The sequence below is a fragment of the Colius striatus genome, chromosome 17 (assembly GCF_028858725.1).
Source record: "Colius striatus isolate bColStr4 chromosome 17, bColStr4.1.hap1, whole genome shotgun sequence".
Lineage (NCBI taxonomy): Eukaryota > Metazoa > Chordata > Aves > Coliiformes > Coliidae > Colius > Colius striatus.
The window spans coordinates 1,290,450-1,313,674 of record NC_084775.1 but is presented as its reverse complement, the minus strand read 5'-3'; the positions used below and the strand labels follow the sequence as shown (position 1 = coordinate 1,313,674).

The 23,225-nt window shown below is 43.2% G+C and overlaps 1 protein-coding gene across 1 annotated transcript; it reads right to left on the bottom strand.

Annotated features, from left to right (window-relative positions):
* Nucleotides 1-1,029: 1,029 nt before the first annotated feature.
* Nucleotides 1,030-20,242, bottom strand: LOC133627115 (inositol monophosphatase 2-like). The gene is given in 9 exon segments (XM_062010310.1): nucleotides 1,030-1,145; nucleotides 1,726-1,877; nucleotides 2,060-2,218; nucleotides 5,599-5,651; nucleotides 6,488-6,533; nucleotides 8,878-8,982; nucleotides 13,376-13,509; nucleotides 19,699-20,016; nucleotides 20,210-20,242. Coding segments are annotated over 9 exon segments (1,116 nt in total).
* Between the last annotated feature and the right edge of the window lie 2,983 nt (nucleotides 20,243-23,225).

Genomic DNA, 23,225 nt, shown 5'->3' with positions numbered 1-23,225 from the left:
CTTGTACTCAGCACTGGTGAGGCTGCACCTCAACTACTGTGTTCAGCTCTGGGCCCCTCACTACAAGAAGGACATGGAGGTGCTGGAGTGTGTCCAGAGGCTGGCAACGAAGCTGGTGAAGCGTCTGGAGTACAAGTCTTATGAGGAGAGGCTGAAGGAGCTCGGGATGTTTAGCCTGGAGTAAACGCGTCTCAGGAGACATGATCACTCTCTACAACTACCTGAAAGGAAGTGGTAGTGAAGTCTGGGGGTTGGTCTCTTCTCCCAAGTAATGAGTGATAGGACAAGAGGAAAAGGCCTCAAGTTGCACCAGGGAAGGTTTAGATTGGATATTAGGAGAACCTTCTTCACTGACAGGCTAGTTAAACAACAGAACAGGTTGCCCAGGGAGGTGGTGGAGTTCCCATTCTTGGAGATATTTAAAAGATGTGTAGATGAGGGACATGGTTTAGTGATGGGCTTGTCAGTGTGAAGTTAGTGGTTGGACTCCATGATCTTAAAAGACCTTTCCAACCAAAATGATTCTATGATATACATATATATGGATATATAGCTATGACAGTTAGGAAACAATAACGTCACTTTTATTGCATTCTTAAGCATCAAAGAACGAGGGTATTATAGGCACACATTTTCAACTACTTGTCCTTACTACAGTCCTAAAGCTCGTTTACCTGAGATCTGCATCTGTAAAAATAAAGTTCCATTTTTAGCTGCGTGTTACAAAAGACTAAATATCAGCCCCACAGATATGAAATGATAACTTCATTTTGAGACTAATTTACTACAAGTAAAATATGCTATCTTATAAAAAAGATACTGCTGAAAGAGATACATATTCAAAAGGAAACAAGATTCTTAGAGGTTTAAAAATCTCCCTATGCCTTTCCACATAGTAATAAATTTATTAAAAATATTTGACACAGACAATCTCCACAGAAAGCATCCTGCTGAAATCACGTACCATTTAAGCCACCCATCTTGCAAAGGTTAACATAGTTTAGGAGAGTAGACTCCATAGCTAAGTATTTAGTTTTCATCATCCCGTCTGTAGTGAATGGTTTGTAATTCCTGAGCTGTGAACACAGCCATCTCTCTGGTGCCCGCAGCAATCACTCGGCAGGACATAAGATCCAGCGGTCCCCCTGAGAACAAGGGGATTCATGAGAACTGTCTTACACGATGTAAAAAGGCAATGTGTTCTGAAATAGAAACCATGTTGTCATTCAGGAGGTTCAGAAACACTGAAACAATTTCATACGTGGCTCTTTTTGGGGTGGGAAGGACAATCTTATTCAGCAACTCCTATCTGGAGTCACCAGTAAACAATTACTGTGAGATGTGTACTGTCTAAATGAGTAAAATAATAACCTGGAATCATCCTTTCTCAGGAGGATGTCTCCCCAAATCTGTTTGGAATCTGAATGCATCTACCATTCTCCTGGGCTAGTTCTTCACTGTAAATCTGATACTTTAAAGGAATTATTCAGTCATCAAAATAGAGTTTGACTCAGAAGATCTTGATGTGATGAAACCCTGTGCTGGAATTACATCACTGTGTCATGAATAATCAGCCAGACTCTAGTGGAGAGTACAGACATTTCTACAGGATGCTGCTAGAAATGAGGTAGAGCCATAGGAAGACTGTATTGAGTTAACACAAGTTGCCCCAAAATAGCCACTCGGTCACCCAAAAGTCAACAGAGACAATGATATTTGACTCACCTGAAGTGTCTATCACGGTGCCACCTGCCTCTCTAATAATGACAGTGGCTGCTGCCAAGTCCCAGCAGTGTAACCCAAACTGGTAATAGGCGTCTGCAGCACCGGACGCCAAATGGCACAGGGCCAGGGTTGAGCTCCCGATCACACGGACCCTAAACCCCACGAGAAGGACACATGGTAATGGAAAGCAGAAAGGGCCTTTGATTTCAACCTATGTGTCAAGATTGCAAAACATGCCACATACTTGTCTGGGTTTTGCTTTCAGGGGGCGGGAGGGAGTGCTTTTAATGACTTTTGGTCACTAATGTGAGACATATATGGTAAAATATCTTACCCGTGTGCTTGGGCCTTGAGCAATCTCTCAATGTTTCCAAGGAACAATTTCAAAGTCGCAGGGTCACGTTTTGGACCAATTTCTGTTAAAATTAAGGCCTTCGAGATATCTGCAATGTAGGCAGTTGCTTCCAGTAATTCAACAGCTTCCAGGCAGATTCTAGAAATTTGTTTTTAAACACAACACTAATGGACTTTTCACAATAAAACAGTTTTCATGCCCAAATTTTATACCTCTAACTCTTTCATAGGATAAGTGACAGCTTTGCATAAAAATTCAAGCAAGACCAGATTTCTCATACCAAACAGTCTGATCTAAACAGATATTTTTAAAACCAGAACAGAAAGATTAAAAAGAAGTATGCCTTCTTACATTCCTTCTCTTTATACACACCATTTGATTTCATTGACCGGTCAGCTTTTGGCAAATGTACTAACATTAGCGGTCAACTAAAAATAAACGGGGGACCCAGCATAATAAAATAAACGAGGGATTAGCAATGATTTTAATCTAATTATATTTGAAAACAGGATTTCATGAATAGGGAACTTCAATGAAATTTGTTAATAAACTATTTGGGAATACAGTAAGAGCAAAGGAAACTTTCTACCTAAACCACCAGTCATTCAGTAATAGCTCCTCCTCATTCTGACATTTCAGAGACTGACGACACCTTATGACTGAGAAGAACCCTTACCTATTACAAATGAAAGCAGTATCTTAATTAAGAAATACTAATATGAGTGTTATTTCTGTATTGCATTCAGCAAGGGCAATTCTGCCCCACAGCAGATGAGGATGTCAGCCTTGTGTACAGTCAAAGGAAAGACCCACAGTGACTTGCAAGGTGTTGAAGTCGTCCACCTCTGAGATCTGCATACTGCTAGTCTATAACAAGCGTATGCCAATGCAGATGGAGATGGTTCATCAAATGCCAAGTGTCTCTGCTTCTGTTGTGCCAGCTGAACTTGGAGGCATTAAAGGCATGACAAAACTCAAAGGTTTAGCCGTTCATTACTTAGTAACTAGGCTGTGTCCAAGTGTCAGCTGTCACCTCTACTGTGGGTTAAAGGCGAGGCATTCATTCCGCTAGAGAACGGCTGCCTGCTTATTACAGCTAATTGCCTAAGTTGAAAATTCTTAGCAGAAGTAGCAAGGGGGTTTTCAAACTCAAATTAGGCTGGAGACATCATTTAATTAAACAGGCTAACAATGAATTTAGTATTGCAGAAGTAGAGTATGGATTCTAGCAATGCGGTAAACGGTTGGTGAGCAACAGGTACGTCATTAGATTGAAAGATACAAGATATCACAAAGCATAACTGTAGGAACACAGATTTAACAATCACTTTTTAAATTATCGAATTCAAATACAGTAACACCCATCCAGGCACGCTGCAGGGTATTCATTGTTTAGCCATCAGTGAAAACTCTGGATGGTGAAAGCAATTTGCCTCAGATAATTTTGCATAACAGGCCCAAGTTATAATTACAGAATATCTAAAGCACGCCTCATTGCTGAAATGCACCAAGCATTCATACCACACCAGTCACAGCTAGGTCATGACTAAGTTGTTCTTCTGAGTTCTAAAATGAATTTCTAACAGATAAGTGGCTCTCTTCAGTTTTCATAAAGGCCATAGGTAGAAATTAGTTGAAGAGACTAAGAGGGAGGTCTCTGTTTAGGAAAATGAGCTGGCTGATCAAGTATCAGTGAGGTTTCACGAATTCAGGGTACAGGAGAAAATTTACAGGCTACTCCTTACATTAGTACAGGCCAGAAAAATAAGGAGGCTTGGTAGAAGAGATTTAATGGTGATACGGATAGATTTATGAGGAAAAGAACAATTCTGTTGACCACAGAAGCACATACAAGGCCTGACCTGAACCTAAGCATGAGAAGAAACACCATTCAAGATCAAAGGGAAGATGGATCCTTCATTTAGGTGCATCCTGATGCCTGGACTCCCATACCAGACCTCTACAAAATTTGGCATTGACAAAGAACAGTGTTTGCCTGGACTGTGATTTCAAATGATTAAATGTGAATAATAAATGTATAGCGCAGATCAATGTTATCCAACAGTCACATTTCCTAGAAACAAAAGGCATGAAGTAACGTGACAGCCTAGACCTCCAACACATCATGCATTGCTGAAGGCTGCTTGACTTCCAGTGGTGGGCATAGGGAAACACACCCTCTCTTCCAGGGCTGGTTTATTTCACTGAAGCCACAGTCCTCACAGAAGAAGAGCAACTGTGATTTTATATACTTAAAACATCAAAAGAAGTGAGACTAAAGAAGATCCATCTTCACTAGTGAAATTGGCCACCACCAAATTATGTCTCTCAAAACAAAGGCAAATTTCAAAGCACTTGCAAGGGCAGAAGGTCCACTTCCTTGCTTTGTTCTAGATTTGGATGTCCAGAGAAAGGAAGACAAAGTGGCACGTGCCAAAACTGTTCCTTGCCCATCTGGAAACCAGAACTCTGACTGCAAAAAGGAGTGAGGCCATTTCAAAAGTGGCTCAGCCAGCCCAAATGGGAGCACATGTTTTTAGTCTCTGCCAGCACGGGCTTTTGTGGAACATGAGATATTCAAGCACTGAAAAAAAAGGTGTTATATAATCAAGGATTAAAATCTTAGGGGTCATTGACATTACAACTCTCCAAATAGGGAGATCCAGCTCATAATTAATCCAGGTGAATAGTTAAACTTCCCAAATTTCAGGGAAGTTTTGAGGGTCTGCTTGAGGCACTACAACAAGTCTGTATGTTCAATTGCTTGAATTTACTGTGTTTCAAATTCACGATATCTGGTTTTGGGATAAATTTTTTATCACCTCCTGTGTACAACGATGTACATTTTTGGCACATGTCTGCTTCTGTCTGTTCTCATCTGCATTTTGATTGATTAAAAGAAAACTTCACTACATACATGTGATTATTGTTATCTGTTATCCTTAGGCAAACAGATAGATCTGTAACATGGTTTACCAATAAAATAATTCCATGAAAATGTTGATGAAGTATTGCTAGCTATTTGCATATTGAAACATACCGCACACAAAAGCAAGCTGTTAAAGAACCCCTAATGAAGCTCTCATCCTTTAGTTTACAGTTAGCATGTGTGCCTACAGGCATAACACACTTCACAGCCGACACAGTACTCTGAATTTGATTCACCATTCCCATTGCATCTGGCAAGGGGTTTTTTTGAGGAAGACACTATTAATAGACTCTTTCCCTGAAGACATTTGCAGGAATTTCTTCAGTACCATTCAAGGCTTACATTCAGGTCAGTTCCCCTGTGTGTACTTTGGCTCCTTTTCAGCTTAATACTTTTTTCTGCTTTTCCCGTTTGTTTACTGAGGGAGATTTAACATCATTCTTTATTTTTGTTTCAGCTTTGTTCAGTTTACATAACCCAAATTATGCAGCATCAAAATCATGATGGTGTTCTAGAAAACATAAATATTAGAGAAAGCTGTCTGGTAATAATATGTAGTATTTAAAAGGATCTTTGGGAATGAACAAACTTCAGAAAAGCATGGAAGTGTTTCTCTGCAGATTCCATGTTTGAAAAGTCTAACTAGAGAAGTACAGAACATTGTGCTGTTTAAACCAGTAACAGGCACTAGCGCACCTGAAAACTATGTTGTTATTGCATGGAACTCTTGGTGGCTTCACTTACAGCTATACATGTATTTGAGATCATGCAATTAGTCTGAAAAAGGTACATTCCTTTGAATAGCTCCTTCTTCTGTATATATCAAACTGTAAGCTGACAGCATACAGAGAAAAGGCAGTAGCGTGATCGGGTATAGCTAGGAGACTGAAAATGGCACATATGAAGGCTGGATACTTAACACACCCCCACCCCCCCACCAATAATCAAGCTCTCCTGGGAAATACACTTATTCTCCATGTTAAGAAAACCATAAAGGTAGATTAAATTAACTAGGCCCATAAGTTCAGAGAGGTCTTAACAGAAATCAGTTCTGAATTGCCTCATAGCAGCAGTTAGCCTTCACAGATACCGCTTGTAGGAAAGAAGCAATAATGCTAATATAAGAACACTGGGAGATGTGTTTCAATTACAAATAGGCAACACTATTATTTAACTCACTACGGTTTTGTCTTACAAAACCTTGCCCACGTCAGTACTCTCTTTTTTCCCCACATAAATCCTATAATAATATTTATAATAATTTGTAAGAATTATCTTTCAATTGCCAGTTTGCACAAGTAGGTTTTGCAGGACTATCATTTTAGACTAGTAGAGTATGACCACATGAATTAAAAAAGGGTGGAAAAACCTGAGTAGTGGCTAGCTTCTTTCTAAAAGTATTTTATTGAAAGTTCCCATGTGATTTTGAGGGTTCTACCCACATCTCAGACACTCATCTTAAAGAACATACTTCATACCTCTTTGTTAACAGCAAATCCAATGCTCACTGCCACTGTCGGAAATCTGTGAAAAATAAGAAAAGACCCATCACTAATGAAAAATCTCTTGACTTACTCGTTATGCAACTCCCTCAGGCAAAAAAAACCCACATGGAGCTCTGTGGTTTTACTTGTGTCAAAATGCTCCTGGCATTGTACTATTTCTCCTTTGTTGTCCTCTTTGTCAGTGTCGTTAAAACTGAATTTACTATTGGAGAAGGCAAGAAATAAGCACAGGAAGATACCAGGCTTTTTACACGAAACGCGTTGTATATTTTAGTGATCTTTTTGCCTTAGTGTAATTGAATTACCCAGTATAAAATCATCACTGTTGTTATAACAAGTCATCACTTTAAAGAGCACAATCTGTTCAAGTTCAAGCATCAGAGATAGCAATCCAGCTGCACAGATACCTTGCTGCTGACATCAACGTACGGAGAAACCAGTTCCTCTACCCTCTCTTTCATCAGTCACCATCATGTATTTAATTTGCTCCTTTTGACTAAAGTATAATTATTACACTTTAAACAATGAAAGGAATTCATTTCTTAAAAACAAGTTTTAAAAAGAGTTGTGAAGGCAAGGCTCAGGAAATATTGCTAGTAAGAGAAAATGTCACTTGAAGAAAAGCACATGACATCCCTCCACCTCCCCTTGAATTCTAGGGAATTGCACCAACAAGTTATTTTGTTCTCATTTAATGAAAACTGCAGTTATGTTACATCACAAAGTACAAGGCAGAACATATTTTAAGCAGAAGTATTACAAGCAGTCATTCATTTACAACTTCTAGGACTTAAATGATGAATTAAAGGTTTTGCACTTCTGTGAGAACGAGCCCTAGATTTACTTTTGCAGAGCAGTATTCTGTAAGTCTAAAAACAGTATCTATGTACAACTTTGTTTTTTCTACTTTACATATGTGCAAAGGTTGTACTTCTTAGGAAAACTGAAGCACTTGTATTTGAAAGGGAGAAAACGTCACCACTACAAGGAATAGGTAACAACCACATAAGGCGTTAGGCCAAATGTCATCATAGCACAGCCTTGTTCCTCCAGTTCAGCTCAAGCCTCTGCATGTTCATGTGCGGTTATATATAAACAAGCTGTGAGTCAAGAGCTGTGGGCCATTAAGCAATCAGCAGAAACTTTAGCTTACCTTTAGATAACAGTATAGAGCTCTCCCCAGCACAAACACACACTCCCTCAGATACACTAAGGGAGCTACAAAAAGATAAAGGCATGTGTTCTGGTTTAGCAAGGAGCAGCTTTTGGCTTAGTAACAGGGGGAGCGGGTTGCAGTGAAGACCCGGTAAAGAGTTTGCGGACTCTCCCCCGGCTCCTGGGTTCACATCCACCTCCGGCCTGGCTGGGCCAATCTGGCGCCTCTGCGATCACTATTTAGGGGACGGGAATTTGGAATGCGGGTCGGGAGGTGTAAGAGGGATACAAGATGGAGGCGACCACGCGGACCCTTCAGCCAGAGGAGGAAGGAAGGAGGAGCAGTAGACCGGAGACCCTTCTGCAGGCCGTGGCGAGAATGCAAGCTGTGCCCCTGAAACCTGTGGAGATCCATGGCAGGACTGAGAGCCACCAGCAGCTCCATGTGAGTGAGCCCGGACGGGCGAGGGACTGTGTGGGGAGACGGCCATGGCCCAGGCCGTGTTGGAGAGCCTGCACGCCGTAGAGCAGCCCCACAAGAGAGGCAGAGAGGAGCTGCAGCCTTTGGAATGGGTGCACGTCGGAGCAGCCCGTGCAGGGCTGCCATGCGTGTGAGTTACCCCACGGACTCGCAGGGAGGACTGGTGTGGAGTTCACCCGTCCTGAGGAGGGACAGACAGCAGAAGCTATTGGGAGCAGACTGACTGAGACCTCCACTGCCTGCCCCCCCCGAACCGTTCAGGGTGGGGGGCAAGGTAAAAACCCCGGGATCAGGGCTCTGAGCCCGGGAAGAGGGGAGGTGTGGCGGGAAGGTGTTCTTAAAAAGGCTGGTTGGACTCTTCATTGACGTATTCCTCTGTGTTGTTTCGTTTTGGTTATGTTTTGGGTTTTTGTGGGTATGTTTTAGTTGATGTTGCATTAAATTATTTTCTGTTTTCTTCCCCAAACCGAGTAGCCTGGTCTGTTTTGTCCTGGACCTTAAGCAGCAATTAAGCCCTCCCTGCCCTCGAGCAATTCTCAGCCTCTTCGGTACTTGAGGCTAATCGTGGTCTTTGTTCCCTGATGGGCCGAAACCAGGACAGCATGACACCTACTTACAAGACAAAGGAATAAATCTACCGTGGTAAAACATTTTCAAGAAGAAGAGAGGCTTTGTGAGAAGCTACATTTTGCTCTTTTATGTACTTCCCAGTTCACTGTCCACTTACCTGTGCACGAAGTTGCACGTTCCATCAACAGGATCAATAATCCAGGTCGGACTGTCAGTGAGGACACATTTTGAACCAGCAGCAGTGGACTCTTCTGCAATAAACCTGCATTTGGTGTGGAGTAAAACAAGTGTGGTTTAGAGATGTGACGTGAAAAGACAAATTCCATCTTTCTCTTTTTGAAGAGATACTTAATTTTTAATATCTGTATATTTTAATTAATTTTTATATCTATATCTATATGTATAAACGTACATACTGCTTTTTCTTCTCGGAATAAGGAGCTTTCATAGAAACTTTGAAGGAGAGTTCTCAAATTCATAGCACACTATTTTGCATGGTAAAAAGGGACTCCATTTATGTTTCCCAAAATATAAAAAAGTCATGAAAATGAATACAACAATGGATCTAAACTGGCACCCCTGGAACTTTAGAAGGAGTTTTTTAATGCAGAATGTCATTTTATGGGTTAGGACTGTCTATTGCAGTAAGTAAGATAAACTGCAAACTGTAGCTGCTTCTCTTCTGCAGCCAAATTCAGTCATTAGGAAATAACACACTCTTAGAAAATCCACAATCTCACTCCTACTTGAATTTTTTACAGTAGACTGACTCGAGAAATGAGGTTTACAAAGCTAAACTTTCTTTTTCCCGTGACCTAGAGAAAATCAACAAGTTATTGGTTTTTTGTTGTTTGGATGCAGAAGGCACAAATTGAAATCTGAGCTCATCTTCTGTTCTGTTGTTCTGTCCAAATTTCTTTCAGTAGATATCCTTTTCCTTCAGTAGATACCCTCCTTTTTCCCTGGGAAATGAACATCCAGTTCTGGTACACTTCCTGCTGACCTTAATTATCCCTGCTCTCCCATGAACTGCTCACGGCCTGTTTCTTTAAGTGCTGTGCAGCTGTCACTCTCAAAGATCTGAATTAAGTGCTGCATGTACAGAAGGTGCAGAATCAGACTGCTAGCACTCAATCTTGCTTTTGGTTTCTCATTCAAATAGCTGGTAGTGGTATTCAGAATCTCCTCCAAACAGTTGAAGATGAAAAAACTCCTCTTGATGACACAAAGAGAAAAAAAAAAAACAATAAAATAAAATAGCTGCTTGCCCAGGGCTAGAGTAGCAGCTATTTTTTCTTGTGCTCTCAACAAGTGCTGCATGATGCCACATAGCACTTGCAATTGTGAGCTTAAAATGTTCCGCAGACAACACAGGAGGAGACTTTGTGAACTTTCCAAATGCTTTCCCTGAGTAAAAAAAGTACTGTTTTGATGGCATTATAGGCCCCTAGTTGGTATGAAGAGGGAAGAAGGAAATGTTTACTAGGATTTTCATCTCTATTAAAGCTGAAGGAAAAGTCTTGGTGTGGAACTGAGAAATGAGAAAGACTAGAACAAGCGTTTGGAATTCTTTCAAACGTAATATTTTGCAGACTGTTTGCTGTAAATATTTCATTATTTTGTCATGGTGCTGTATAATTTTGACAAATGATACAAATCTTTTACAAATCTTGTAATTAGCATATAAACCCAACCACACACTTTGGCTGTGCTACTGGCTGCAGAGGAAGCTCATCTTCTTGCAGATGGAGCACATTCTCAGACTGTCCACCTTCTCCATAAATTATGCTTCTGCTTCAACCCTCTGCCAACCCCCACAGCCAAAGCCTGAACTGTAGCTGTTTCCTTGCCAGTTCAAGACAGATGAAATGGTAACCTCTTTAAAGACAAGACTACTTCTGTGTGAGTTGTTTTGCTCTCAAGTATTGTAAGTCTGTTTCTCACCTTTTCCTGCACTGGGATGTGACGCTGCAGTCCTCACATACAGAAATGCTAACATGAAGCTGAGGAACAGCAGTGCCATTGATACAGTCTTGATGTCCAAGAATATTTTTTCCAAAATGGATGCAGGATAAATTAGCTACACATTTAATGAAATTTGGGCTAACAGTTTAAAGTAAGCCCCTTGCTGTTATACAACACTAGGAACTGTGACAGTTGCTCAAGGTCAACGTGAGATGTGTTGTTCTATGGCTTCCTGTCCTGTAAAAATATGCAAACTAAGCAAAACACTTGGCTTGAAATACTGGAGACAAAATTTTATGAACAGCTTGAGAAGCAGGAGGTATAGCCATGTTATCACAGTAGTTAATTTGACAGCCTATGAGCTCTCCTTAAATCTGGATTAAAGTTTTCTCCCACTGAAAATGAGTCCAGTGATTTTAGCCAACTCTCATCATACATCTGTTCTTACCATGGTGCCACTCTGAAACTCATTGTTGGAACAGCAGGGAAACCTGTAGCATAGTAAGTGCTGAAACCTGCAGCAAGAGTGTCATCCAGTAGAATGCAGGAGGTTCAAGCCAGGGCTGTCCCCTCACCTATCCCCGTATGGAGGCCTGAGAGCAGAAGGCCAGGAAGCTAGTGCTGGACGTCACTCTCTATAATGACTGTGTCGTGGTTGTAATGTCTACAGGATTAAGGCCACAATTAAAACTGAAGATGACAACTTGTGTAACAATACAGCCTTTCAGGCTGTGCCTATCCACAATTCAAAGATCTATCGGAAAAATCCCCTTTTGAAAAAACTCACTTGAAGGATGTCAGAGTACCAAAGGGTGGTGAGAGATGAAAACTTGGATGAAGTGTGAATGAGGATGATACATATCACTGAACCAAGTGGAGAGAAGAAGAATGAAACGTGGGACAGAATTCTCTTTTTCACATGTTTTCCTAATACTTCTCTTTACTTCTGGGTACACTTCCAATATCTCAAGACTCATCACTGTCACAGTGCAAATGGCACAGATTCTCATGAGAACCCTTTTAAATTTTTAATGTATTGTAATTTTTTTTTACTTTTTAATGTTCCTCTTAAGGTACATTTGTTGATTCAGAGAACATAAGAATCAAGAGAGAAGAAGTAGCAGAATGCTTCCAACAGCAAGATTAAGTAACAGACTAAACAAAGTGTGCACGATCTTTTGAAGTTTTTGTTTTACTTGAATTTAAACCTTGATTGCTACTGTGGACTCCTCATTGCAAATGTTTTAATCTAGTCTAGTTAAATCTAGTTTAATCAATTGTTTAACATAAATGCATTTACTGTCTGAACAAACTCTAATCAAACCCAATAACCAACATCAGCAAAATACTGAAGAAATAGCAATTCCTTCATTTGCCTATAAAGTCAGAAGCTAACTGTACAGAGTTAATAAAGTCAGGGATTTTTCAGTTTCTAGGTCTTACACTGACCTTAAAACTTTTGTTCCCATTCTGAGTTCAATTAAGCACTTCTGATGAATCTTATTTTATGTGTATGTTTTATGTTCTCTGGCAGACTGTTCAAGGCAAAAAAACCCCACAACACAGGAGTGGAGATGAGAAAGGAGCACAGGCAGCAATAGTCGAAGGAATATTACACAAATAATAGGCTCGTAAAGCCTGGCACTCTCTTGAGAATGGTGGCCAAGAACCACACATTGTGCTGCACAGTACTGCTTCAGGATGTGATCACACACAACACGTATTTAGAAAGCCATATTTAGTATACAATGTTTTTTCTGTTCCTTCTTATGGTGGGGTGTTGGGTTTCTTTTTCCTAGCAGCATTGTCGATAATCAGATTAGTAGCTGAGCCCTCCAGATTTTCATCTTTGTTGATTTCTGCACAGTGCTGGAGTGTAAGGCTCATCTCTGTCAGAGATGCACACAGTTAGAAAGAAGTCATACAGCATTTAAAGGATACACAGGCTCTGCACTGGCTCTGCAGGAAGATTCATTTTATCCATGTAGACTGAAGTCAAATGTTTGATGCAGACCCTCTGCATCAAACCAAACCCAGACAACTCATAGAATCTCTCTCTATTCTGCACAGGTGCTAGGAATGGTTATTTTTCAAATTGACCATAATAATTCAAGAGAAGCCAATAATTTGATCTCTTTTTAAAACCTTGGGTTGACACCCCATATACTAATTTATAATCTCTTCATGTACATGCATCAAATGATGACGATAAACAACTCTGCTCCTCACTCATTTTAGGATTCCATACAACACAGGGTGGATGTGATTAAATACGGTACTTGTCCTGATTTGGCAAATGCTTACCTATCATGGCAAAAGAAAGCAGAAGAAAGGTCTGTAGGACAGGACATTTGCTATCATTAATTTCAACTATATTTTAATAGATACCCTTGGAAGAATTCTTATACACTAGAGGATGGATCAGTGGAGATCCACATGGAACCTTTGTACATGATACCCCTAGAGGGGAAACACGACTATTCAATATATATCTTAAGAAACATAAAGATAATAAAATATAAAGTACTACGTATAGGGAAGTAATACTTCTTAAACAAAGGAGTCCTGTGAAAATGTCCAACAGCAATAGGTTAATATACATGAGAAATAGATAGTTTTAAAATTCCCTTGAAGTGCCAGTCAGATATTTAGCTCTTAAAGGAAAAAAAAATCATTTCATAGGCACTCACCTGTGGGAAGGAAATTTCTCTTTCAGAACAGAAATAATTCAACTTTCCACAAAATGATCAGTTTCTGTTACAAGATCTGCAGCAGATGTCTTTGTGGACACTTGTTTTTCCTCTGTTAGAGCTTTCCTAATAATCTGAAACAGAAGTTCACAGACCATAGTTGTTGGCCATTCATCCAGTGCACACTAAAATAATATATTTACTGAAAAATTATACCTAATCCTGAAAAAACAACTGTAAGCCTAATTCTACCAGAGTGTGTTCTCATTCTTCTGACTTTTTAAAAAAGTCCTTCTGAGCTAATGAGTAGTCTTTGGAAACACACCATTTTGAATCATTCTGTGAGAACCACTCTTGACAGTTCAGAAAGGGACTGAGGAACGGAACGCAACTAAGAGAATAAAAGGATGATGGCAGTTGTAGCCAATTAGGAAATTACAAAAAATACATGTAAGATAAGAAAGAGCCTTAACACTCAGGAATTTTTCATGGAAACTCCCTCTGCTTCTTTTCTTTTCTTTAATTTACAGGGTCAATACCCCACTGCTCTCTTACTTTAAAAGACATGCAATAAGGCAAACCCCACTTGTTTCTTTTTTTTTTTTTTTTTTTGCCAGTGAAAACACACAAAGTTTATTTTATCTCGAGTATATGGGTTTTTGGAACTTCAAGAGCTGACCACCCACTAATTCCCAAAGAATTTCTATGTCTTTAATAAAACAAAAAACTTAAGACTTTTCCCTAGGTATGGAACCAGTGATCTAACCCTGGACTCTTCTAGAAAAGTCTTTGACATGTTTTATAAGGATTTAGCTGTTATAAACTCAGAACTAAACCACATCAACTGCAAATGCACATATGGGAAAACAGTTAAAAGCTTTCTTCTAGTTTTCCCATCTTATTTCTGGTTTTTTTCTGTTCTTTCATTAAAATAAGAAGGCAGGATGCAAATGGAGCTGACTTATTTTTATAACCAGTGAAAACGATAAACTATTTGAAATTAGGAAAACAAAAAAAACTCCCAAACATTAAACACCTCTTATTTGTACAGAATTATATTAACTAAAACTGGCAGCAACAAGACCAATATTCCAAGTCCCTTCCAAAACTTTCAAATATTTCAATTGTTTAACTAATTTTCCACTATCCACTACTATTCCAAATATCAAAGTAGTTTTAAAGTGTTGAGAAATGCTTGATGACCAAAGAAAACAGTTGTGCTGCATGGGAAGGGGAACCAGCAACTCCCAAATTTCATTCTCGCCTCTTGGTTTTCATAGTAGAAAATACTGTGTTTGAAGAGTGTGCTGATTGTTCTGCCAAGTAATGGATATGGCCAACTGTTGCTTTAGTACAGAAGGTGTCTAATGAAGGTATTCAAAACACTAGTTATGCCTATTTACTGAGCTTGTGAAGGCAGGTTAAAACTTTTCAGCTTGACGTCTTGCAGAGCTTCACTATTGTATATAAAAATATTAACTACACTTACTTCTTTTACTCCCCTCAATGCCCTCCATGGTTTTCTTGAAGGTTTTGCTGTAGGAGCATAAAAGCACAACTCTAGGAATGCCCTCGAGCTCCTCTTCAGTACAAAGTAAAATTCAAAACAATACAGCCATCTTGGTTGTGTATTCTAAAAAAATGCTACTCTGTTACAATTTAATTGTTCTTTACTTTTATACTGCCTGTACACAAGTAAATGCCCTGCTTAGAACAGGGCTCAGAACTCTGCATAGTGAAATAGATGAGGAATACGCTCCTTTTAATAGAGAAGATTTCAACAACTTCTTAGCAGTGCCATGGTTTTGACTTCTACTCAGTTTTAATATAAGATTAAGGAGATTTTTGTAGCCATTTAAATCAGTATGTGCTCAACGAGGGAGTGAGATCACACCTGAGCCTTGCTGCAAAAACAAGAGAGGTGCAAGCTCTCTGCTGTGGTTGTTCTCTGCAGTCAGTTGCTCTTCACCCTGTGATCCAGCACTTGATCTCTCCCTTTTTAACACAATCCTTTGCACCTCTCAGCACTGAATTTATTATTTTTCATTTCTGACCCTTTCTCCAATTGCTCCTGACCATTTTTAACTCTGTTTCTCTGTTGATCTGCACGTGCCAGCCTGAAGCTCCAGTCACTTTGGAGGTGGGACTTATGCAAGGCTGTGACTGATCAGAAGCAGTGTCTGATGGCCTTCTCACCTCTCTTCCTCTGCAGACCTGTGCTGAGGGGCTGTGACACACATTACCCAGTCCTACGATGTGCTGCTTCTCCCTGCCTCTTGTGTAACTGATGTGTCAAGGGAAGAGCAGAAGAAGGGAAGTCACAATGCTATGCTGAGGTCATCAGCTACATATGGGCACCATCTGCATCAGCTCACCTGTGGTGGTGCCATGGGATGGATTCATCCCTGATAATTCTCTGCATTCTAGGAAGGGTCTGACAAAAGGGACTCATATGCATTTGCATCAGCTTGTATAGGTATGCAATCCAAGCTAGTGTCCCCCACAAAGACCACATTCCCTGCATCATTGGGGAAACAGCTTTATTCTTCACAAATTCATCAAATAGCTCAGAGTAGTCCAGAATTCAGCTTATGTTGGATAATCCCTAAAAATCATCTACCTACAGAGTATTACAGCCCGGGGCCTCAGACTACTCCAACAACATCACTCAGCTCCTTTCCTTGCAGAAGCCTTACAACAAGGTTTGAAGACACCTACTGCAATTGCCTGGTCTTCCCAGCTGGGCGTGAAGCTCCAGAAAAGCTTCTCTCTTTCTAACAGACAATAGGTAAGTGAAAGATCTACAGGTGAAGAACTACAGGTTGATGAAATGAAAACTGCTGATTGTTCCTTATCACTATTGTACAACAAAACTGGCAACCAAGATGCTGTATTTTGTCTGTAAATGTCTTTTATACTCTATTATAGGTTGTATCTAGACTGGAAATTTTACAACAATTTCTAAGCAGCTGGTTTTTGGGAGTGTGGTTATTTACAGCAGAGCCACTTAACACTTATCCCATGCTGCCTTCCCTCTAACAAAGAATTGCCTAGATCTTATCCTAATACCCTGTCTGGGAGCATTTGGGGGGGGGGGTTATGCAAAGTGATGGGCATTTACATCAAGCAGTACATGCACGAAGACCACATCACAGAGCAAGAGCGAAGTTGTCCTTCTCCCTTCTTCATTTCCCACGGAGCAGGGCACAGTGCAGTCATGGTCCTGGACTTCTCCTTTCCTAACACCTTTGTGAAACTAATTCACACAAAGGAGAATGAAGAGGACAGAGGGAAAAGACGCCTTCTCCCCCAGTACCTGCCAGGACAGCCACCTCCAGTGAGGTCCTTGTGGTAAGTATTTTATCTCACCTTATCCTGGGAATTCCAAGTTGGTTTTACTTGCCTGCAACATTGTCCTGAAATATTTGCCCAAACACATAATTAAACATCTAGATAAAAAGGATAACTATCTGCAAACAATTTAGGAAATATCAATCCAGTTTGTTAAAAAAAACTGTCTGTGTTCCATAGACAACAGCCTAACAATATCCCTTGGGTGCAAATATGGGGGAAAAAGACTTTGGCTTTTTAGAATCAGCGGATATGCCTTTTTTTTCAGTGGGATTCTGTGAGGTCTCTTATGCCTCACAAAAATATCCTCTGAAAAAAAGAGTCAAAAAGTACTTAGTGTGGACTGAATGTGATGGCTTCCAGTCTGAGTTTCTTACCCTTTTTTTCACCCATATGTACATCACTCATTTTGGTGAAGTTTCTCTGACTGTAATCTCAGAGAACTCTGCAAATATTACTCAGTGCTCTCAACACCATCAAGGATGCTGGTTTTTTTTAAGCAAAAAGTCATACTAAACCAACAAGCACAGTCTCATGAATACAGCAAGCAGAGCATACTCATAGAAGACCTTGCAGAAGAATGGTTTCAAAAAGTGCAATTACATGTGGCCTCACAGAGCAGGTTTTGCATCATTTTCATGCAGGTCAATTACCAAGGTTACAAAACCATGGCCACTCTCATTATGAAAAAGCCATACGTATTAAATGAGAGTCTGTGATCATTCATAAAAATAATGAAACTAAGTAAGAGGATGGGCGAGAATGTCACAGTTTTAACCTGGGAATAGAAGTTATTCCAGCAACACAACTTTTGACAAATATTCAAGCAATCACTTCTTTAATGGCCTTTGAAGTTTAGAAGAAACTATACCAAAGCATAGATGTCGATCTATTGGAACGAAGATACATTTTACTCCAACTCATGAAATATAAACCAAACAGTCATGTTTGGGGACAAAAGGGGACACCAGGAAATTGTATTACCGTCTACATTTCCCTAAAAATTCAAAATCTTGACCTGCATGCCTTTCTTTAGGTTGGCCCCTGCACCAAGTCTCTTTTAGAAACTTTCTAATGATTCCAAGCCTTCCTAACCTGCCATGGTCCTGAAAAATGGAGGGCCTTAAAAGCAAGGCTAAAGTGGTGACATTTCAAGCAGGCATGGAAACAGGAGGCAGATCTGGGGAGAAAGAGTGCAAGCAGACTTCTAGCAATGGAGGCAAAAGTGGAGAGCTCTGAGGGGTGGGAAGAGAAGCAGAAGAACAAGATGAACATGACCAGCGGAATCGACTATTTTTGGTGACCCATTTGATCAGTCAATTTTCAACAAAAATCCAGTCCTATCAAACCTATATCACACTGCATTTTGTGTTCTTGTCTCTAGACTCTTTTGGGGACAGCTAGAAGTGGATTGACACTTAAATAAAAGATACAGCCCTATTTGCACCTTTTCCTCCACAAGAATCTCTGATGGGTTTTGGAACTAAAAACATACCTTAACGTTACAAAGTTAATAAAGACACAGTTCCAAAGTCCTACTTAAACAATATCTTTGACTGGTTTAAATTTGGGCTGCCGATGAATTGGGCATTTCCTGCCAGTTGCACTGTAGCGATGGCAAATTGTGAGCTAAAAAGATACCAGGATGAATTTTCTGGCATGTTTATATCTTCCAGGAAGAGGTATTCAGCTGTGGTCTTCTAGGCAATTTAAATGTCTGGAGATGGTTATGGCTGTGAGCAAGTCATGAGTTTCTCCTGTGAAATGGCTGGCAGAATGAGTATGCTGGAGACACTGCTGTTTGGAGAGCCTGTGAGAGCATGACCTGTCATCCCAATTTGGATTACCCACTTATTCCCTTGTATTACTAAAACAAGTCTCCTCTCCTCTGGCATTCTGTTCCATCTTTGTGTGTGTCTTTCTACTAAGGAGAAAATACATTTAATAACACACATTAAGGAAAAGTTACAGGTCCTAAACTCAAGATAGAAAAGGGAGGCTCTTAAATCATAGTGTACAGATACAACGTGAGTTTCAAAATAGAGCAGATGGAAGCAGAAGAGAAATACATGTTGCTGAGGTTTGTGTTTTACTCAGTTTCTCATCTGAACAATCTGCTGATCCCATTTCTTGGCTCTGGTAGAGTTGGTGCAATTTTTGCTGCTGCGCACAGTGCGGCCAGGATGTCTCCTGAGATGACCAACCTTCTGCTGTGGCGAAACACGGATCTTAACTAAGCTAACGGAGATCTGTGCAAGGCCACTGCCGATTTATCCCCAGCAAGTGAAATTCAGTTACTCTGAAGACACCGGTATGTAAAAGAAGAAGAAAAAGCCTCCCTGACACGGGCATTTTTTCTCTGCACGAGCTGCTCAAAACTAAATGCTGGTCCTGGAACGTGCACATACACAACATTCTGGATAAAGGCATCACAGCGTAAAGCTTCAGTTATACACAAATTCAACCTTAACATCACCACACACTTCAAAACGTGACAGTAATAGAATAAACGCTCGGTGTACATTTGAAAAAGTTACTAAAACCACCTTCACGCTGACAGTTCTTTCCACCGTATTATTGAAGTGAAATCAGAATACTTCCACTTACAAAATAAACCAGCCTTCACTTGAAGGGGCTCCTCGTCCTTAGCTGGACGTGACCCCCGCGGCCGAAGGGGGCGGCCGAAGGGGGTGGCCGAAGGGGGCGGCCGGGGTCTCCGGCAGCGGGGGCCTGGCCCGCTTGCCACCTACCCGCCAGCTCTGCCCCACCAGCCTAATGCCCACACGGCGCTTCCTCAAACCGCCCGCCTCTAGCACAATTCTTTCTTTCATTTCGAAGCGCAGCCGGTACGGCCGCCTGGGAGAAGGATGCTCCAGCCGCAGGGCAGCCTGCTCCGCACCCCCAGCCTCTCCGCGCCCCTGTCCCGCCGCCGGGCAGCGCTCCGCGGCGCGGGCGGGGAGCGATCCTCTCACCTGTCCGGCGCGGAGCGCCAGCTGCACCGCCGCCTCCGCGCACTCCTTCCAGGGGTCCCCGCCGCCGGCCGCCGCCCCCATTTCCTCCTCCTCCTCCTCGCACGGCTTCCTAGCGGCGGCGACTCCGCTGTCCGGGCCGGGGCAGGGGGCCGCGGAGGGCCCGGCTCCTCGCCGAGGAGCGGCCGCGGAGGAGGGCGGCCGGCCCACGCACCGCCGCCCGCTCGCCCGCCCGCCCGGTGCGCCGCAGCCGCCGCTGTCACTCCGCGCCGTGGCGCCTCCCCGCTGGGGGGAGCGGGCCGGAGGGAGGCGGCCCGGCGGCTGCCGCCATCAATGGGAAAGGCGGGGCTACAACGCGGCGCCTGCCTGCTGGGCGCTGACTGGAGCTGAGCCCCGGGGCCGGAGAAGGGCCGGGAGAGGCGGGGAGGGGGCCTCCGAGAGGAGCGCCGAGGCCGCGCCGAGCCGCCGAGGGCAGGATGTGGCGGAGAGGCCGCCGGCCCGGCCTGCCCCGCACCGCCGCCATCAGCACTGCCGCCGCCACCGCCATTGCCGTGGCCCAGCCGCCCCTCGCCCGACATGGCACAGCGGCCGTTACCGCCGGCCAGGCTGGGCTCCCCAGTCTGGGGCTGGGGCTGAGGCGTTAGTTTCCTCCGAGATAACGAGCCCCTCTTCCCGCAAGCCCGAGCGCCCCTCGGGGGTACCAGCGCCCCGTGGCTCCTGTGAGCCGGGCCCGGAAGGCCCGGGGCCCGCTGGTGTGCCGGGGCGAAGGGCGGTCCCAGGGAACGGCAGGCCGGGCGCCAGCGTTATCGCCGCTCGGAGGGAAGAGCTGGCGGCTGGCATCGCCCATCGCGAGAATGAACGGGAAAGGTGGGAAAAGTGGCCCGGGCAGCGGAAGGTGTGAGGAGAAGGAGACAGTGTAGCAAACTGTTAGGTTCAGCAGTTTGTTGGTGCTTGGGAACGGAAACGGATGCTGACAAATACATTGCCCTTCAGATTATCCATTTCTCTTTGTATGACATTTTGGATTTGTCAATAAGAGAATTAAGAACCTATTGTTAAAACAAACACATAAGCCAAATTATCATTAGTTGGAGCCAGCAGAGCAGGGGGGACCAGTGGCAGACAGCTGAGAGATTCTGAATCTACATCTGTTATGGACAAAAAAGTTGTCACATCTGTTTTCTTCTATAAAGGAATTTATTAATTAATGTTTAACATAAAATAAAGACATTTAGCAAGCGGCAAATGAGCAAAACAGCGCTGGGTGACCGGGGAAACACAGTAGTTCCGCCACGGCACACTTTGGCCTTCTATTTCCCGCCTTATATAAGATTTCAATGCTGTCCACACGCCTGAACATAGTCCATGATTGGGTTCCGAAATGTCCAGCTTTTACGTCGGAGATCTTCATTGGTCATCCTTAGGATTTAAAGTTCTTTTTCCTCTGCATTTGCTGTAGATGGGATGTCCTGATATTCCCAATTTGGTCCGTATTCCTCTGCATTTGCTGTAGATCGGATGTCCCGGTATTCCTAATTTGGGCATTTTTGGGGTCCAGCAGTACTCCTGTTCCCTCTCGATTACTTATTTTTAAGCACTATCACAGTGTCCCCATAGCCCATTTTCACGGTCCACCCCTAGATATCTATAAACAAACAGAACTGAGAGCTGACCTTATCTCTCTCTAAAACACTTATCTCTCTAAAACACTCCATATTAAGTTTGTCACACCTAACACATATTTTTCTTAAACTCTTATTATTTTAAATACTATATTTATTATGATCAATAAACACTCTATATTATGGTCAATACACACTCTATATTATGATCAATACACACTCTGTGTTATTTATTACACCAGCATGGCCGTGGCAACTCAGGATGGCTGCTGCTGCCTCGCGGATCTTGCCATGGGATGTGTAGGAAAGGACCAAACCAAGGCAAAGGGTGAGATCAGGTGGTTTCTGGAGGAGCAGAGGTGGGAAAACAGAGAGAAAAGGGGTTGAAAGAAGCAGGTCACACGTACACAGGGGGCTGATCAGTCCACTTCTGTGGCCTTGCCTTGCAGCTGATCACCACAGCCTGTCCTGCTTTCCCAATACCTGCACATCCAAGTGCTTTCTAGGGCAAGGGAGCTCTCTTCTCTAGGCACAGATGGAGGTCCGAATGCCAGAGCATCTGAGTGGGAACTACAAGTCCTCAGGTTTAGTGTTCTCTGTTGGGGGCAACTGGTGAGAGCAGTAGGGGGGGTGTGTGTGTGTGGTGGTTTGGCCCAACCAGCCCAGCAGCAGCACGACAGTCTCTTGCTCGGTGCCCACATCCACCCCCACCCTCGTTAGGATGGCAGAGGCCCCAGCGAAATGGCAGTAAAAAGATCACCAAGGTTGTTGTGGATGGAGACAAGGGCAGGGAGGGATCGCTGCCAGTGACGGTCCTGAGCAAAACAGACTCCAGTGCTTGACCGAGAGAGGAGAGTAGGAACGCTTATTCTACAGGAAAAACGAAGGTGGGAGCTCTCCTCATTCGTGTGCAGTCAGTCTGCTCAGCCCAGACTCAAATAAAGGCTGCCCTGGGACCCCTCTACAGGAGTAGGATGGACACCTTGTGACTGGGTTTGTGATGCCAGCTTTGACGTGAACAAGCCATTCTTCAAAGCTGGCCATGGTCAGGGAATCACGGAATCACAGAATGGTGGGGTTGGAAGGGACCTGCAGAGATCATCTAGTCCAACCCCCCTGCTAAAGCAGGTCCATCTCTGTCAGGAACGTGTCCATAGAGGTTCAGAGAGCTCCAAGGAAGGAGCCTCCACACCCTCCCTGGGCAGCCTGGGCCAGGGCTCCCTCACCTCACAGGGAAACATTGTTTTCCTTACATTTCAATGGAACTTTTGTTGTTCCAGCTTCTTTCCATGACCTCTTGTCCTGACACTGCCTACACCAGGAAAAAGGGAAAGCCCAGCCTCCTGACACCCACCATGTAGACGTTTGTAACTATCAATGAGATCCCCCCTCAGTCCCCTCCAGACTAAAGAGCCCCAGATCAGAAGAAAGCCCCCAGCCACAGCTCTCCTACTCCTCTAGAGAGGTCCCAGGGGAGCCTGTCAGCCAGCAAAGTGCTCCCTTGCCAGCTCCTGTGATGTGGGAGCTGTGACAGAATCACAGAGTGGTAGGAGCTGGAAGGGACCTCTAGAGATCATCTAGGCAAGCCCTCTGCTAAAGCTCCCAACTAGATCAGGTCACACGGGAAGGTGTCCAGGCCGGGCCTGAGAACCTGCAGAGCAGGAGCCTCCACAGGCTCCTGGGGCAGCCTGTGCCAACGATGGTGCTGACCACAGGGCATCCTACAGGGACCGCAGGGAAAAAACACCACGACAGAGCCTGTTTGCTGTCAGGACTTGTGAGCCTGTGATGGATCCAGGCTGGAGCAGTCTGTCCCTGAAGGACTGCTCTCCTGATGTGTGACCCTCGCTGGGGCAGGGAGTGAGGAGCTGCCCCTGTGGCAGGCCCCAGGCTGGAGCAGTTGGGGAG